This window comes from Elgaria multicarinata, chromosome 11, assembly GCF_023053635.1.
Source record: "Elgaria multicarinata webbii isolate HBS135686 ecotype San Diego chromosome 11, rElgMul1.1.pri, whole genome shotgun sequence".
Classification (NCBI taxonomy): Eukaryota; Metazoa; Chordata; class Lepidosauria; order Squamata; family Anguidae; genus Elgaria; species Elgaria multicarinata.
The window spans coordinates 46,976,101-46,987,204 of record NC_086181.1 but is presented as its reverse complement, the minus strand read 5'-3'; the positions used below and the strand labels follow the sequence as shown (position 1 = coordinate 46,987,204).

At 47.0% G+C, this 11,104-nt stretch overlaps 1 protein-coding gene across 1 annotated transcript; it reads left to right on the top strand.

The window, feature by feature from the left end:
* The first annotated feature begins 2,397 nt into the window (after window positions 1–2,397).
* LOC134406451 (diamine acetyltransferase 1-like) lies at window positions 2,398–9,543 on the top strand. The gene is made up of 5 exons (XM_063137883.1): window positions 2,398–2,458; window positions 4,152–4,235; window positions 5,478–5,579; window positions 9,059–9,099; window positions 9,328–9,543. Exons 1-5 carry the CDS (start codon window positions 2,398–2,400, stop codon window positions 9,502–9,504), a joined length of 465 nt encoding a protein of 154 aa, XP_062993953.1. The 3' UTR covers window positions 9,505–9,543.
* The last annotated feature ends 1,561 nt before the right edge of the window (window positions 9,544–11,104 follow it).

The following is an 11,104-nucleotide window of genomic DNA, read 5'->3' as shown; positions in this document are numbered from 1 at the left end:
AATGAGCAGAACCAAGCCTTGCAAATCTAGAACAGGATGACAGAGAATTCCATGGTATCAATTTGGTGGTCTAATCTGGGTTCAGATTTGCACCTTTGGAACCCCAGTGGGCAAAAGTATGGCCCAGGGTAAACCACCACAGATTCAAGATTTTCGTTGAAACGAATCAGTGCCTGAGACTAATATCATCTTCATATAGAAGACAATAATACTAAATTCAAGACAGACATAGTAACATTAGTATTTAGAAAACATTATCAATGCTCAGCTAAGATCATAGGAAAGCAATCTGCAAACCTATGGTTTTAGAATGGCATATGAATGGTATTGAAATATATTAGCAACGCAATTGAAGGTGCAATCCTTTAATTGTTTAGGCAGAAAAAGACCTCCTACAGTTGGCTGGCTGGGGAGTGCTGGGATCTGTTTTTTTTCCTGTCTAAGCATGCATAGGTTAACATTTGCCCACGTGGGAAAGATTTTGCCTTGGTTGCTCCTTCGGACTTGAAGGCGTCTTTGCCCTGTAGACCAAAGGCCACTCAAAGAGGCTGCAGGTGCCGTTTATTCTTTAACTAAGATCGTTGCTGAAACAGACCAGAGTTCATTCAATGAAATTCAGGGCAGGCAAAAGAAAATTCTTTTCTACCCAATGCATTATCAGATTGTGGAACTCGCTGCCACAAGATGTGAGATGACAGCTGTCCAGCGAGGGGGCCTTAACGGGGGATTTATAGTCACAATGGCTAAAGGGAGCTTCTCGGTGCAAAACTACCTCTCAGTATCAGGTGCAAGGAAGAGGGGTGGGTTTCCTGGATACAGCTTGTGGGCAGCAGGGAGAGGGTCTTCCTCCATCAAGAGGAAAAGCCTTTTTGGTGGTGGCCCTTCTGTGGAATATCTACCCAACCCAGCCCGAGAGAGACTTCGCAGGCAGCTACATGACATTCTTTCCGGTGCCAGGCGAAGGCGTCTTTCCACAGAACGTTTTAATGCCTTGCCCTGTTTTTACATTTCTTCCTGGAGCTTTTCCTGGTTTTTTTTTTAATCTTGTGCTTGCATTGTCTTTACCCTTTTGCTGCAGGTTTAATTCTGTGCTATGTTACCATCATCTTTGTGTTGTGATTTTGTCTTTGGTGTTTTTCATTCACCTGGACGCTGCCCAGAGCACATCGGTCACTGGGCGATCCATCAGGGTAGTTCGTCAATAAAAAGTAGGGAGCTGCAGTAAATAAAGACTGGATCAATAATAATAATAATAAAATAAGTTGAGGCTTTTCTTCTCTTGTTTTGGGCTTCCTTATCCTACACGCCGCTTGGTGTCTCCTCTCTGTCTTTCCCTGCTGTGCGCAGGGCCCTGTTGGCCTCTGCTGGTACGGATTGAGGCCATGGATTTACTCAGCCTTCTCTTCTGGGACTGGCAGGAACTGTCCAAAGTAGCAGGCAGAAAGGAGGGCTGGGGAAGTGGAGATATCAGGGACTGAACCCAAGGAGGCTGGTGGTGCCGAGGTCAGTGGGGCGATGAATCCACCCAGAACAAATTCATTGCTGCACTGACCTTTACTGGGCCGAACCTGTGGCCGTCTGCATGCTAAGCCACAGGTGCCACAACTGAGCATGGCTATAGGCCCTCCTGGCGAACTCTCCAAACTCTTGGGTGGAAAGAGGCTTTTCTTAGCCCTCAGAATTAAGTGAGATGCCAGCGCTTGATCTTGGGACCTACCACGCACAGCCACGGCCTCTGGAAGAGGAGGATGGCCTCCACGGCCTCTGGAAGAGGAGGAGGAGGAGGAGGAGGAGGGACATGATCCCACCCTGCACCCTTATGCAATCCAGCTGCACACAGGAGAGAGAGACAGAGACAGAGCGGAGCTGGAGAAAGTGCTGGAGCCATGAGTTTCGTTGTCCGCCCCTGTGCCCCCAGGGACCTGAAGCATATTATGCGTCTTATTAAGGTGAGGAGGGGCAGGATGGGGGGATGGAGGATGGGGTAGGCAGCATCCTGAAATGGATGAGAAAGAGGGAGCCAAAATAAGGCATATTCTGCAGCCAGGACCCAGGTGTCCTGCCCCACCTCTCTCTCTTGAACTTGGAGATACCATTTAATGTGGCAGAAAGAAACCTAATATCCACAGGGCCCGATCCGGAGGGATAGTGTGCTCTTGCTCAGCTCCCTGTCCAGTTCAGTGAATTTCCGAGTGGAAATTCCTGAGTAAAGGAGTGGGAAAGTGTGGTGCCACTTGAATGCTCCATCTCCAGACAAGAAAACGTCTTGGGACAGCCTCAGTCCCAGGTCCTGGAAACCCCGGCATCCTGACATCTGTTGATGTGTGGGAGCTAAGGACTCCTCTTGCACCTGCCACCTCACACCTCCTCTCTCTCTCTCTCTCTCTCTCTCTCTCAATGCAGGACATTGCAGCTATTTACAACGTTCCTTTGGAAAACATCAGAACCAACGTAGAAGGTAAGGAAGTGGTGGTGGTGGGCGTAGGCTTGGGCAAACGAGTTTTCCCTGCATTGGAGTGCAGTTGTGTGTGTGGGGGGAGGCCATGTTCTGTGCCTTCAGTGGGTCTTGCCTCAGGTTGCCTCCTTCCTTGGCTTCCTCTGCAGAAATGGTAGAACGCCATGGTAGGATAAGCAAATGTTATCACTGGCTAATAATATAAGAATATACCACCTGAAGAGCCCTGAGGCTGGATCCAGCACTCTGTTCACACAGGGGCCGACCAGCTGTTGACCAGGAGCCAACAAAGCAGGACATGGTGCAACAGCACCCTCCCACCCATGTTCCCCAGCAACTGGTGTACATAGGTATACTACCTCTGATATTGAAGGTGGCATATAGCCATCAGGACTACTAGCCACTGATAGCCCTCTCCTCCAGGAATTTCTCTAATCGCCTTTTAAAGCCATCCAAATTGGTGGCCCTCATTATGTGATGTGGTAACGAATTCCATAATTTGACTCTGCGCTGTGTGAAGAAGCCTTTTCTTTTCTCCGTCCTGAATCTCCCACCAACCAGCTTCATGGGTTGACCTCTTTGGGTTCTACTATGACGCAAGAGGGAGAAAAATGTCTCCTGATCCACATTCTCCATGCCACGTGCTCGCTGAATGGATATGAAAGGCATGGGAGCAGAGGCCAGTTCCAAAGTTGGCAGGCTCTTTACCCTAGTGTGAAAAAGTGTGGTCTTAAACCAAAACCAAACCTGAGAACAAAGTAAGTTTAAGGAAACTGATAAAAACAATATACGAAATTGGTATAACTATGCTTATTAGAATAAAATCATATTAGTAGTAGAAAATATGTTTTAATCTTAAAGAAAATACATACATTTAAAATTTAAACAAAATAGTCTACATACATGTAGGAATATTGCACCTGGTGAAATTTCCTCTTCATCACAACAGTTAAAGCTGCAGGTGCCCTGCCCTCTTTTAAATCTGGTCACAGTATAGCTGCAGCATAGCTCCTGCAGCTTTAACTGTTGTGATGAAGAGGGAATTTCCCCAGGTTCGCCATATATACAAATGACACCTGCTGAAACTCCCTTTTCTATGCCACTGTTAAAGAGACAGGAGCCCTGTCCTCCTTTCCATAGGGTCACCCTAACATACAATAAGCATCAAACAAGAATCTCCAAATGCGTTTCAACCATAAAAGGTCTTCATCAATGGGAAAAGGATATGTGTTTGGGGATTTTTGTTTGATGCTTATTGTATGTGGACTATTTTGTTTAAATTTTAAATGTATGTATTTGCTTTAAGATTAAAACATATTTTCTACTAATAATATGATTTTATTGTAATAAGCATAGTTATACCAATTTGATATACCCTATTTCTTTGATTCTAAGACACACTTTTCCCCCATATAAACATCTCTAAAAATGGGGTGCGTCTTAGAATCGCGGGTGTGTCTTAGGTTTCTTTTTCTGTTGATGGTACTGAAATGAGTGTGCATCTTACAATCGATGGCGTCTTACAATCGAAGAAATACGGTAGTTGATTTTAACAGTTTCCTTAAACTTACTTTGTGTTCCGGCTTTTTACGCTGGCAACCTTGCTGCTTCGGTTGCCGGCTGGTTGTGGTGTGTACGTGCCTCTAAGAGACACTTTCGCCATCTCTTTCTCTGCCTTTCCCTACTTTTTCTCCAGAGCTGAAGGACGCTGGATTCGGGACGCATCCCAGATATGAGTGTTTTGTGGCTGAAGTTCCTCCTGAGCAAAAAAGCAAGGAAGGTAATCAGACGAGGAATATCTGAAACTAGATCAAGTCTCTACTCTGCGATGGGATGGACCTTCACGTCAACGGCACCTAAGGACTCTACACCCCAAAATAGACAAAATATGCAGCCTGTTGCGGGGGTGGGTGGGGAAACAGCTTATGACCTCAGCTCTCTTAACTATGAAAGTAGGGTGACCCTATGAAAAGGAGGACAGGGCTCCTGTATCTTTAACAGTGGCATAGACAAGGGAATTTCAGCAGGTGTCCTTTGTATATATGGAGAACCTGGTGAAATTCCCTCTTTATCACAACCGTTAAAGCTGCAGGAGCTATACTAGAGTGACCAGATTCAAAAGAGGGCAGGGCTCCTGCAGCTTTAACTGCTGTGATGAAGAGGGAATTTCACCAGGTTCTCCATATATACAAATGACACCTGCTGAAATTTCCTTTTCAATAGAACTGTTAAAGATACAGGAGCCCTGTCCTCCTTTCCATAGGGTCACTCTAATGAAAGCCCTTCCTATCCCAAGATGTCTGCTAGTCTTTTAAGGTGCTGTGGGAGAGAGATGAAATACCTCAAGAGCAGTGAGGTCTGACTTCACAATACTGTCCCCAAGCGTTCAGTACAAATGGACCTTGGAGCAAAACCAACAGCACTGTCACTTTTCCCAGCATAGTTCTGTTTGAACCACAGAATGCGGGAAAGTGGAATGGTGCTTGTGTTTGGCACCTCTTGGCCAGTGCTAATGATGCCAACAACACCCTTCTTGCCACCAGTTCTCAGAGCATTTGTGCTATTGTTAAATATATATATATATATTGTCTTACCCGCTTCTTCCTCTGGATTGAGGCAGGGTACAACACAAATACAAAACACCATAAAATACAAATAATTGATTAAAAACATAAAAATAATACATTATTAAAAGGCATCTTAAAATTCAACTGTGTAGGCCTTCTGGAAGAGATCAGTTTTTATGGCTTTCTTAAATTCCGGAAGACTATTAAGTTGAATTCTGGAATACCAGCGTGGTTAAGCCACCAAGCTTGTAGGTGAGACACAGGGGAAAGTGAAGCGTTGCCTTCTGCAGAAGCAAATAATCCAGAGTGTTTATCCTCTGATGTGCATTGCTACGTTTTTCACACTTTGTTCTGGCCTGAAGGGGGAGGCGATTGCGTCCCCTGGTGGGGTTACACAGGTCTCTCCGCCACCCTTCACTTTGCCACAGTTGTTGTGTCGTTTTTCTGCTCCACAGGCTACACGCTCATTGGGTACACCCTGTCCACGTACACGTATAACAGCTGGAGAGGGAAAAATCTCTACATGGACAATTTGTACGTCATGCCAGAATTTAGAGGTAAGGCCGGAACGTAACCATTGTGTGTGCGTGCAGCGGAATGGTGCCTTGCTGTTCTTTCAAGAGAACATAGAGCCCTGCCCTGCACACCCCTTTACCCTGGGCTAATTACTCAGATGCTCTGGAATAAGTGCCTGCGTGTGTTTTTCAAGAGCTCAATTTGTGGACCAGCGCTTGGTTTGCAGGGATACAATGCTGGTAACAGGCTGAAGCGAAGCAGGTATAGTCCATGGGCACCTACTGTGGAATTACATGTTACTTGTTACATTTGCTTACATGTTACGGAGGTTGGCAGGCACCTGACATTGGCCCTGTTCAGAAGACACCTTAAACCATGGCTTTAACCATGGTGGTTAAGCCAGAAAGCCAGGCTGTGTTCAGAAGTCGCCTTAAACTGTGGCTTAGACCAGGGTGAATAAGACTTTCTGGCTTAGCCACCATGGTTAAAGTCCTGGTTTAAGGTGTCTTCTGAACACAGCCCGGCTTTCTGGCTTAACCACCGTGGTTAAAGGCGTGGTTTATGGTGTCTTCTGAACACAGCCCAGCTTTCTGGCTTAATCACCGTGGTTAAAGCCATGGTTTTAGGTGTCTTCTGAACACAGCCCGGCTTTCTGGCTTAACCACTGTGGTTAAAGACGTGGTTTATGGTGTCTTCTGAACACAGTCCGGCTTTCTGGCTTAATCACCGTGGTTAAAGCCATGGTTTAAGGTGTCTTCTGAACACGGCCTGGCTCTCTGGCTTAACCACCGTGGTTAAAGCCGTGGTTTAAGGTGTCTTCTGAACACAGCCCGGCTTTCTGGCTTAACAACCATAGTTAAAGCCGTGGTTTAAAGTATCTTCTGAACACAGCCCGCTTTCTGGCTTAACCACCGTGGTTAAAGACGTGGTTTATGGTGTCTTCTGAACACAGTCCGGCTTTCTGTCTTAACCACCATGGATAAAGCCGTGGTTTAAGGTGTCTTCTGAATGGGGCCATTGTCATCCATTTGAAGTCATGGGAAAAGTTAATGAGAAATGTAACTAGTTAAAGTTACATATTAGCAGCCTTTAAAATTAAATGGAGTTCAAAGTTAAATATTTCCACTTTCAACTAGTTAAAGGCTAAGTTAAAATGAAAGTAAAGTAGATACAACTTAAAGGTGCCATCCTATGGATGTTTAGTCAGAAAATAACTCCTACAAATGGCTGGTGGGGGTCGCTGGGAGTTGTAGGACTCCCTCCCCCCATTTTAACATGCACAGGAGCGCGCAAATTTAGCAGCAGAAAACGGCTCCCATTTGCCCTGGCATCAATGTCTTTGCTGGCTTGTGCTTTTTCTCTGCAAAAGCAGAAACAAAATGCCGGCATAGACTACCAAGAAGCTCTGGGACTTCATAAGAGACCATGGCGCTTTCTACACCATTCTTTTTCCAAATGACGCACAGGGGATCCCAAGAGCAGGGAGGGATGATCCCTCCATCTCCCCAGGATAACTGAGACCTCAGTAATCCTGGTTTTACCTGCGGTCCTGGGGAGATCCCAAGGACCGCAGGCACTGTGGGTGCCCATCCCGGCTTCTTCCCTCTTCCCCGTGAGTAGCGGTGGTCATCAGGGCGAAGGAGCCGGCACGTGGGAGTCCAGGGCCCTTGGGGGTGGGGTGGGGAGCACGAGTGGGGCTTTTTTTTTTTTAATAACCTTAATTTTCACTGTAGCACAAGTGTGCTCCAGCTCTTTCTCTTTTTTAAAAAAAATGGTGGCCACGATGGGCGCAACGCCCATGACATCACGTGGACCATGTGAACTGAGGGCAACGATCCCGGAAGCAGGTAAGTCCGGGATCGCCCCCTCTCCCTCCCTCTCCCCTGACATAGGGGTAGAAACGGCCTACGTCTTCTCCTAGAACAGCTCACTGGTCTATTGTGGGCCCTTCAAACAAGAAGTCTAGAGAGTTTCCATAAAGAAATATTGTTCCATACAGAATCCCAGAGAGTGGCTGTGCCAGGTGGAACCCTGGGCAAGGCAGATTTCAAATTAAACCCCCCACCACCACCACCACAATGGACTTATAGTTTAAAAAGAAAAACTTAAGGTTAACCTTTTGAAAAAAAAATGTGTTAAAAGTATAATTTTTGGCTGAAAGGCATTTCCCCCCTTAAATAAGTGTGTGCAACCTTTCATCTGTTGGGGCTGCATGTGAGTGAACAGGCAGCACAGAAATCGATACCAGGAAGGGCGAGGAGGGAATTTGGCAGGGGAAGATCAAAGCATCTACTGGGAAGTTCAGGAAAGGCCTGGGAAGGGGGGGGCACCTGAGTCCCCCAGCTGTGGGTTGTGCACCCCTGATTTGAACTGGTATTAAGTGCCTACCAAACAAAAGAGATTGTACAGCTACTCCATGTGAAATGTTGGAAGACGTGGCGGGGACGTTTGGGGTGGTAATTGATGTTCAGTGTCGTCGAGGTCGCCTTTACAAATCCATGAATAGGGCAGTGTGATCGCACAATAAAAGGCTTGTCTGGAAACACCTCAGAATGGTGTTTAGAAAAACTGGGCCTGTTTAGCCTGGAGAAGAGAAGATTGAGGGGAGACATGAGAGCACTCTTCAAATACCTAAAAGGTTGTCACCCAGAGGAGGGCCAGGATCTCTTCTCGATCCTCCCAGAGTGCAGGACACGGAATAACAGGCTCAAGTTAAAGGAAGCCAGATTCCGGCTGGACATCAGGAAAAACTTCCTGTCTGTTAGAGCAGTACGACAATGGAAGCAGTTACCTAGGGAGGTTGTGGGTTCTCCCACACTAAAAGCATTCAGCTGGACAGCCATCTGTCAGGGATGCTTTAGGGTGGATTCCTGCATTGAGCAGGGGGTTGGACTCGATGGCCTTGTAGGCCCCTTCCAACTCTGCTGTTCTATGATTCTATGATTCTATGAATTCTGGTCCTGGCAAAAGGTGTAGTAGATATGTGCTGAGCCACTAGCCAAGGCATAACCCCGCCCCTGAAAAAGATGAAAGGGTCAGCACACTTGCATGGACAGCACATAAGCGGGCTGTACACGCACACATAAGATGTGTGTGGATTCCTGCATTGAGCAGGGGGTTGGACTCGATGGTCTTATAGGCCCCTTCCAACTCTACTATTCTATGATTCGATGTAGTGAGGGCCACCAATTGGCTTTAAAAAGGGGTAGGACAAATTCATGGAAGACAAGGCTATTAATGGCTACTAGCCCTGATGGCTATGTGCTCCTTCCAGTATCAGAGGCAGTAAGCCTGTGTGCACCAGTCGCTGGGGAACATGGGTAGGAGGGCGCTGTTGCACCCGTGTCCTGCTTGTGGGTCCCTGGTCGACAGCTGTTGGGCCACTGGGTGAGCATCGTGCTGGACTCGGTGGACCCTCCGGCTGGATCCAGCCTCAGAGCTCTCCTTAGGTTCTTATGTTATGGAATAAAGATGTTACTGATTGTAATTCTGGCTCCCTCTTGATTGTTCTTTCCTGCAGGAAAACTTATTGGAAAGACACTAATGGAACGAGCAGCAGAGGTGAGTCCTGTCCGCAGGTCAGTGACGTCTCTTTTGGTGACGTTCACAAAACCAGCTCTTCCCACACCATGAGAGTTCTTGCAGAGAAGCCATCAGCCCTGGCGGAGGACCGAGGGATGGATCCTTTCTAACGTCACTTGCCGGAGGATCAATATCTCTTTTGCCCCACGTTTGGGCCGTTTCTGACGAGGGGCGTCATTTCTGTTTCCTGCTTTCTTTTTCCCGCAGGCTGCTTGGCGCCGAGGGTGCACCCATCTCCGAATGCACGCCTCCTCCCAGAAGCCGGAGAACATAGAATTCCTTGCGCGGCGTGGTGGGCACGACCTCACCCTCAAGGAAGGCTGGAACCTCTTAAGGTTTAAGACCGACAGACTTTGGGAAATGGCAGCTCAGAGTAAATTCTAGCAGCAGACGGGCCGTTCCGGGGCGGGATTTGGGGACAGAGGGAAGGGAAGCACCGCTGAGCATTTAAGGCTCACCGGGGCTTAGCCCCCACCCCCACCCCACCCCTGGGTCTGTGATGTCAAGGGCAAGGCTCAGTCTAATTGCTATTTGTGTAAAAATAAAGGAGAGTTGTTTCCTGAGCATGTGTAGAGTGCCGTTCCTCTTGATCACCGAGTGACTAGAAACAGGCTCTACAAGTCTAGAACCAGAGGAAAGAGAATTCCACGGAAGCAGACTCACGCCACAGCCCCTCTCATTGCAGGTTAAACATTTCCTACATGGGGGGAGTTTTCCTTTTCGTGGTCGCTCTTTGGGCCTCCAGTCCAGGGCAACTTTGCTCTGGAGGGAAAAGGCCACTCGGAGAATGCTTCCAAGGTAGTTTGTACTGTAACTAAAAGGTCGCTGTCGTTCCCCACTAATCTTTAACCTGACTCGGGGCTCCCTTTGACTTTGAAACTCACTACAAAAGTAATAAAAGGGTGGGGGAAATTCAAGGAAACCAGTCATGAACTTTCCCCACCTCCAAAGCAGGGAAGAGAAGCTCACAGATGAAGGGGCAATTAAGGGGCAATTTCATCACTAATTCCATAATGGTGCTGAACAGGAAACAATAAAATCAGTAGAAGCAGCAAGTAGGACTTGCTAACCTGGTGCTTATCAGGTATATTGGATGACAACTCCCATCACAAAGTAGTCATACTGGCTGGGAATTGTAGTCCAATGTGTCTGGAGGGCACCAGGTTGGGGAAGGCTGATTAAAAGACACAGATGCATTTAAAAGCACTTTAACATCCGCACTGGACACGCTGGTGGTGCAGGCTGCCTTTTATTGTGGGAAAAACAAAGTCACCACAAATCAAGTATTTAAACGCACACAGAGAGAAAAAGAGAGAGAGAGAGAGAGAGAGAGAGAGAGAGAGAGAAGGAAAACCCTAGAATAAAATGATCTGGCAATCAAAATGATCTGAACTTGGCTGGATTTTCTGTAAGACTTCACTGTTCAAAAGAAGGCAATTTCGGGGGGTGGGGGTGGGGGGGAGGTTTTTGTGTGGAAGCAACCTTAAATGGGCAGATCAGTATAGAAAACGTGGAAAAGCCTAATTTTGTATGTAAACCGTTGTCCTTGAAAGAATTCCTCATTGGGTAAATTTAATTGGCTGATGGAAAGAAGCCCATTGGGTTGAATCCAGATCTAGTTAGATCATTGAATCAGACCCACTGAAATCAACGGGACTTACAGTAGCCATGACTAGGGTGACCCTATGGAAAGGAGGACTGGGCTCCTGTATCTTTAACAGTTGTACTGAAAAGGACATTTCAGCAGGTGTCATTTGTATATATGGAGAACCTGGTGAAATTCCCTCTTCATCACCAAGTTAAAGCTGCCCTCTTTTGTATCTGGTCACTCTAGTACAGCTCCTGCAGCTTTAACTGTTGTGATGAAGAGGGAATTTCACCAGGTGCTGCGTGCATACAAATGACACCTGCTGAAATTCCCTTTTCTATGCAACTGTTAAGGGTACAGGAGCCCGGTCCTCCTTTCCATAGGGTCACCCTAGCC

Coding starts and splice junctions, on each gene's coding strand:
- LOC134406451 (XM_063137883.1), top strand. CDS start 2,398: ATGCAGGACATTGCAGCTATTTACAACGTTCCTTTGGAAAACATCAGA. Junction 2,459..4,151: donor CATCAGAACCAACGTAGAAG/GTAAGGAAGTGG, acceptor CTTTTTCTCCAG/AGCTGAAGGACGCTGGATTC. Junction 5,580..9,058: donor CGTCATGCCAGAATTTAGAG/GTAAGGCCGGAA, acceptor TCTTTCCTGCAG/GAAAACTTATTGGAAAGACA.